Raw genomic sequence first — 6,875 nt, 5'->3', positions numbered from 1 at the left:
ATAAATTCATTCAAATATGAACTTCATATTGCTTCGAAAGAGCTTGAAATTCGTAATGAGGAGAAGAACATGAGTGTGCGGTCTGCAGAAGTAGCTAACAAGCAGCACCTGGAAGTAGTAAAAAAGATTGCTAAACTTGAAGCAGAGTGTCAGAGGTTACGGGGTCTTGTTAGGAAAAAGTTGCCTGGCCCGGCTGCGTTGGCCCAAATGAAACTTGAAGTTGAGACTTTGGGGCGGGATTATGGAAACTCACGTCTCAGGAGGTCTCCGGTAAAGCCTCCTACTTCACACTTGAGCCAACTTCCTGAATTTTCACTTGATAATACACACAAGTACCAGAAAGAAAATGAGTTACTTACTGAACGTCTATTGACAATGGAAGAAGAAACGAAGATGTTGAAAGAAGCATTGGCAAAGAGCAATAGTGAACTGCTAGCCTCCAGGAGTATGTCTACTAATGCGGCCCATAATTTACAGAATCTAGAAGTTCAACTGCATGCCAATGGTAAACATAAAAGTCCTCCAAAATCCAGTGCTCATGTCCCTATTGAAGGTTGGTATAGTCAAAATGCAAGTAAACCATCAAGCTTGACCTCCACGTCTGAAGGTGGAAATGATGATGATGCAAGTGTTGCTGGATCATGTGCTACAGTGTTGATGCCTGAGCACACTCATTTCAAGAAGGAAAAAAATGTTGATAGTCCACTCAAGTCTGGAAGTGCGAATCACCTGGACCTTATGCATGATTTTCTGGAGATGGAGAAAATAGCATATTCTTCGAATGATTCGAATGCAGCAGTTTCCAGTTCAGATTTATTGGGTAATATGCGAAATGCAATATCTGAAACTGTAAACTATGACACTTCAATAGAAGCCGCAGCCAGCACGGGTTTGCAATCGAAGGATAATCTTGAATTGGAAACACCAGTTTCTTCTAATGAAGTGATAGCACCAATTCCTCATGAGCATGTAGAACCGCTCACCTTTTTGAAGCTTCAATCAAGAATTTCTGTAATTCTTGAGGCAGTGTCCAAGGAAGAGGACATGGAAGTGGTTTTGGAGGACATTAAACGTGTTGTACAGGACATGCATGATACTCTGTATCCCAAGTCATCAAATCGTGTTGGTGAGGCAGCACATTGTTCGGACACTGCATGTGACCACAAGAATGGTGCTGAGGTGACGGAAGAAGAGAATATATCTTCTTCTGGAGATAGTAAACTCAACACTGAGACTCTGCACATCATTAACCAAGATTTAGTGGTAGCCATTTCTCAGATTTATGACTTTGTAATGATTCTTAGTAAAGAGGCTAAGGCTATCCAGGTAACATCTTGTGATGGAGGACTGAATGATAAAGTGGCCATGTTCTCTGCCAAATACAATGAGGTTCCTAACTGTAGGACAAATCTAATGGATTTCGTTCTTGACCTGTCTCTTGTATTAAGCAAAGCAAGTGAGCTCCACTTCAGTGTCCTGGGATATAAAAATTCTGTAGTGGAAACTGGTAGTTCTGATTGTATAGACAAGATTGCTTTACCAGAGAATAAGGGTACTTTAGACTCGTCAGCTGAGAGATATTCAAATGGTTGCACGCAATTTTCTGATTCCACTTCCGACCCTGACATTCTACATGATGCGAATCTTGTTCCAACATCTGAATTGACAGCCTCTTCATGGAAATGCTTGTTGGAGGAGTTTGAACAATTGAAATTGGAGAAGGATAATATGGAAATTGACCTGGTTAGATGTACTGAAAACCTGGAAAACAACAAGTCGCATTTACTGGAAACAAAACAGCTTCTTTCAGAAGTTAATACACAATTAACATCATCTCAAAAGTTGAACAGCTTGGCTGAGACACAGCTCAAATGCATGGCAGAGTCTTACAGATCACTTGAAGCACGGGCAGAGGAGTCCCAAACTGAAGTGAACCTTCTCCAGGGGAAAATAGAAACTCTGAATAATGAGCTGCACGAGGAGAGAAGAAATCATCAATATGCGCTGGCCAGATGCAAAGATCTTCAAGAAGACCTGCAAAGGTTAGTAACACTCATTTTAAGCTCACGTGGACTCCAGCACTGGCCATAGTTTTTGAAGTTGCTCAACAAGCCTTAATTTCAAAGACCCAACTATATGGTCAAAAATGATTTTGTTATACCTTGTCAAGATTTAGCAAACATGCATTTAGGTTGTTCATAGATACCCGAGAGCTGAAGCCTAATAACTGATAAATCAATTTTGTTATGAATCCACTTTTAACTACCAGACATAAAAATATGAAACTGGTGATTCATGCTCTCATAATGGTAACTACACGGTGTGAGTGCAAAGTTGTATTCTGGCAATCAACGAGATCTCTGGTCAATGCAACACTGATTAATCTAAGGATAAAAGTTATTATTATTATTTTTTTTATCGCTACCTACTTTTCTTCAAACTGCACACTCTACCTGTATAATGGTATTTCTCGACCTTCAATAGTTAAGTATATAGCATGTTAGTGTCAAATGTTTGGGATAGTCACTTCATATCGTATCTGCAGTTGGTGAGGCTTTTAGTAGTTGACCAGTTTTTGTCATACTTGAATTAAAAATTTATCGTGTTTTAAGCTGTTCTAACTGTAATTGGTACCGGGTCTTTGTAACAATTGTGTAATAAGTTATTAAATATTGAGATGACTTCATGATGCAACTCAATTAAATTTTATTTCTAATCTTTTCACATGCATTTTTTGTATTTTTCCATATCAGGATTGAGAGTTATTCTGCAGCTGATAATGATGCCAAGACCAACCAGGTGAAACTTGTAAACTATGTTGCATTCTCAGTATTGACTATTCTGCATTCACCACATCTCTACCTTACAAACACATAATAGACATAAATCTCCTTGAAAATTTCAGTTCAACCTGCAATATAACACTTGGGCTATATTTTGATCCTTTCTCTTTTAAATATATTAATTGAATTGAATTGAATCTTTATTACTATTCTTGATCTTAACGATGACAAATTGTAGAGAGATAGAAAACCTAATCTGTCCAGTCATTTGAGAATCACAGTTTGATCCGATTTCTACATTTTAGCAAACTTTCTCCTTCTTAGCTCTTGCTGTAAGTTATTCAAACTGTCATTGCATGACAAGTACCTGGATTCAAGTGTTATTTTCTGCAGTCTCTTAGCCCAGTAATTGTGCCCGTTTGAACTTTTAAGTGCATCTGTCAATTTTGAAGGTTCTTTTGACTAATCAGAGCAAGCTTTATAATTATGAGTTTGTATGTCAGCGACGAGGGCTATTAACATGGTTTAGTCTTATCTTAAATCTCAAATAGGAAATGCGACTTATCTTGGAATTCAAATTACAGGCTGTGAACCGTAGAAGTTTTTTAGGGTAATTAACTTGGTTTTAGTCTTACCTTCTGCTTTTACAAATTTTTGACTGTTGCCATCTTTCGGTGATCCTGTAACCCTGAAGTGGCTATAATTTTTTTAAAATTTTTTATTTTATAATGCATGTAAATAAGTGGTTGTTGGTGGTTTAAATCCTTGTGCTACATTAAGGATGGGTGGTGGAAAATGAGTTGATCCTATAAGTCCTTTTGCCAAGGTTGGGATGATATCTGCTAAGGCTGGCTTATATAAATGGAAAATAAAACTAGTGTAAGTTGGAAATAGTAGTGCAATCATATACATGGAAGAAAAATGGGAGATCCATGGTACCATGTCTCTTTTAGATCATTGTTCAAAGTTGAAAAATTTCTGTATTAGTGAACAAACATGAGTGTTCTTCGAGTGCAATAATCTGCTCGTTTTGAGTCAGTAACATCTTGCATAAACTACTAAGATGAGGAATGTTGCTCATGATGATGTTAGTGAACAAGAAGCCAGTTCTTGGTCTTCTTATATTGTATTAATCTAATTATTTGTTTTCATCATCAACAATAAGGTTCAGGGAAAAAAACTTGCAGAACTAAAGAGTTCTTTTATTTCAGGAGGGGTTGGCAGCCGCAGCAGAGAAGTTAGACGAGTGTCAAGAGACCATATTTCTTCTTGGAAAGCAGTTGAAAGCTTTACGTCCTCAGTCAGAAGCTACAGATTCACCACGCGGATGGAGGTCTCAGAAAGGTGAAGGCTTCAATGACGAAGAACCAACTAAAAGCGGAGTGAATTTACAAGAAATTGATCCAAACGAGGACACTGCCAATTCTATCAATTTGCAGAGAGTAGGCTCGAATTCTTCCCTGGGTTCATGCAGTGCCCCATTTAATCCTTCTGATTCTGAATTCAACAATCTATTGAGATCACCCGGCAGCTCAAAGAATCCAAAACACCAACCTACTCAGTCGGCATCCTCTTCCTTGTCATCGACTCCTGCACTGGAGAAAGATTCCCGTGGCTTTAGCAGATTTTTTTCCTCCAAAGGAAAGAATAGTCACTAGTGCCTGCATTTTATTTCTATAGGTCAGTTAAAAAGTCAAACCTGAAGCAGAAATTGGTTGCACATCTGTAAATAATGATCAAGATCCATTCCAACCTGCCATGTGTGGACCCCATGTGTGGGGTCCACCCCCATATGTGTGCACCTTTACAGACCCTTCAAAAGGGTCTGTGCAGGTAGCACAACTGATTTTGAGAAGGGATTCCAAAGAAATGATCTGGCTACCGTACGAAGGATTAATTGCGCTTTAAGAGTAAATCAGCCTGCAGTAATAGATTTGGGAACCTGTTGCCTACTAGGTCTCTAAGCTTGTTTCGATCCATAGTTCTAAACAAGACTGGACAATACAATACACAAGATTTAAGCATCTCTTCTTTATGGTACACTGTCCAATCCTTTACAGGTTGTCCCTTTGTTTGAGTCAAAATTCATGTACTCAGAAGGTTCAGTTCACAAAGTGGCTTAATATTTGGTCAACTCTAAAGTGGTCCGAAGTGATTACTATAAGATGTAAGATAATTTTTGAGTGACATGATCATTTTTACCGACCTGAAATTGTTTGTTTGCTCAGAACTTCAGATGAACATGCAGTTGCTTTACTTTTTCATGTTACATAAATATTATTATGCTGTAAATATGATATTTTACAAATCATGGATGGATTTTCTTTTGTCACTGAATCCTGAACCACATTATAACTTTTGGTTCTTCAGAACATCCCAAATAGTTAAAATAAACAATATTGAGGATCAAATTGTTGGGTATATTGACCCCAAAACCACAAACAACTGACAAATAGTAAAAGACAATGAAAGAAAATTAATCAAACACTATACCCCAAAACCACAAACAACCGACAAATAGTAAAAGACAATACAAGAAAAATAATCAAACACAAGGATTGTTCACCTAGTTCAGCCAAACACGGCCTAATTTGGGGGGCTTGGAAATAAACCCGTCACTAGCAAGAAACTTTCAAAAGAGAGTGTATAATTAGATTGAGTAAACTAAATCAGACCCACATATGGTCATCGATCCAAAAGGATCTCACAACAACATAAACCCTAGCCTACAGAACTAGACAGGTCCTTGCTAGAACTTAGTACAGATTTATCAGCCACAAACCAGGCCTAAAATACTGCACTGTTCGTTCTATCATCATCAGATAACCACAAGTATTATTACAAAATCCACTAACAATCACTAGATCTAAGAAGAAGAAGAATAGTTGAAGGTATAAGGAAGAGAAAAAAAACTCAAGAGACTCAAAAACCAAAAGACTGAATGAATTGCACAAGAGTCTCGAAGCCTCCACACCAATAATGGTGAAGGACCAAATCTCAGCCGTTGGATGTGATTAACGGTCCACAGTAGGCCAAAAGAAGCACAACTCGTGTGAATGAGTATCAGCCGATGTATCTAAGCAGCCACTTTAACCCAGCCAAGTGCGATTTCCCAGGGTTTGCCATAAACCTACTTAAAAAACTGATTGAATATGCTAAATCTGGTCGTATTGTGATCATTGAAAACATAATAGATCCAATAGCGTTGGCATATGAGATATTTGTCATATCTTTAATTTCAGATTCAGTTTTAGGACATTGGGCAGAAGAGAGACTCATATGGACAGCAATGGGAACATTAACGGACTTTGTTGTTACTTTGTGCAGGTATATTTCTTGTAATATAGTTATCATATTTTCTTGCCTATTTCTCTTTATCACCATCCCTAAAATTTTCTTGACATTCCCTAAGTCCATGTCAAATTCAAACTTTAAGAGATTTTTAAGCCTCATTATCTCAATTTTAATAGGGCTGGCCAGGAGCATATCATCCACATACGGGAGTAGATATGTCTTAATGCCAATTTTAGAGTTATTCTAGTATAAACAATGATCACATTCACTTCTTCTAGAACCAATTTTCAAAACGTATGTGTCAAACCACTATTGTCTTGGACTTTCTTTGAGTCCATACAGGGATTTTTGCAATTTACAAGGGAAGTCAGATTTCCCTTTTTCTTTGAAACTTGTGGTTGACACATATAAGTGTCCTCTTCCAGTTCCTTATGTAAAAAGGCAATTTTGGCGTCTAACTGTTCAAGTTCCCAATCAAATTGATCAATTAGAGCAAGTACTAGTCTTATTGTTTTGTATTTGATTACACGTGAAAAAATTTCATTGTAATCAACCCCCTCTCTTTGAGCGAACCTTTTAGCTACAAGCCTTGCTTTATGCCTCAAAGGATCAGATTGCGAAATCCCTTCTTTCAATTTAAAGATCTACTTACATTGAACCACTCTTTGATTCTTTGGCTTGTTTACAAGTTTCCATGTTTTATTTTCAAGAAGGGATTTCATTTCCTCTTTCATAGCTTCTTTCCAATTTTAGGACTTAGAACTATTCATAGATTCTTCACAAGATAGGGGTTCAACA

General features: G+C 37.5%; 1 protein-coding gene across 1 annotated transcript; it reads left to right on the top strand.

The window, feature by feature from the left end:
• Window positions 1–6: 6 nt before the first annotated feature.
• On the top strand, window positions 7–5,045 carry LOC111401286 (filament-like plant protein 4; the record flags this gene model as incomplete). Its single annotated transcript, XM_023028961.1, has 3 exons — window positions 7–2,042; window positions 2,754–2,799; window positions 3,995–5,045. Coding segments are annotated over 3 exons (2,529 nt in total), but the record flags the coding sequence as incomplete, so codon positions are not given.
• Window positions 5,046–6,875: the final 1,830 nt, after the last annotated feature.

Source organism: Olea europaea, chromosome 10 (assembly GCF_002742605.1).
Source record: "Olea europaea var. sylvestris chromosome 10, O_europaea_v1, whole genome shotgun sequence".
NCBI classification, from domain to species: domain Eukaryota; kingdom Viridiplantae; phylum Streptophyta; class Magnoliopsida; order Lamiales; family Oleaceae; genus Olea; species Olea europaea.
Note: the sequence above shows the minus strand (reverse complement) of the source record. Positions and strands in the feature narration are given on the sequence as shown.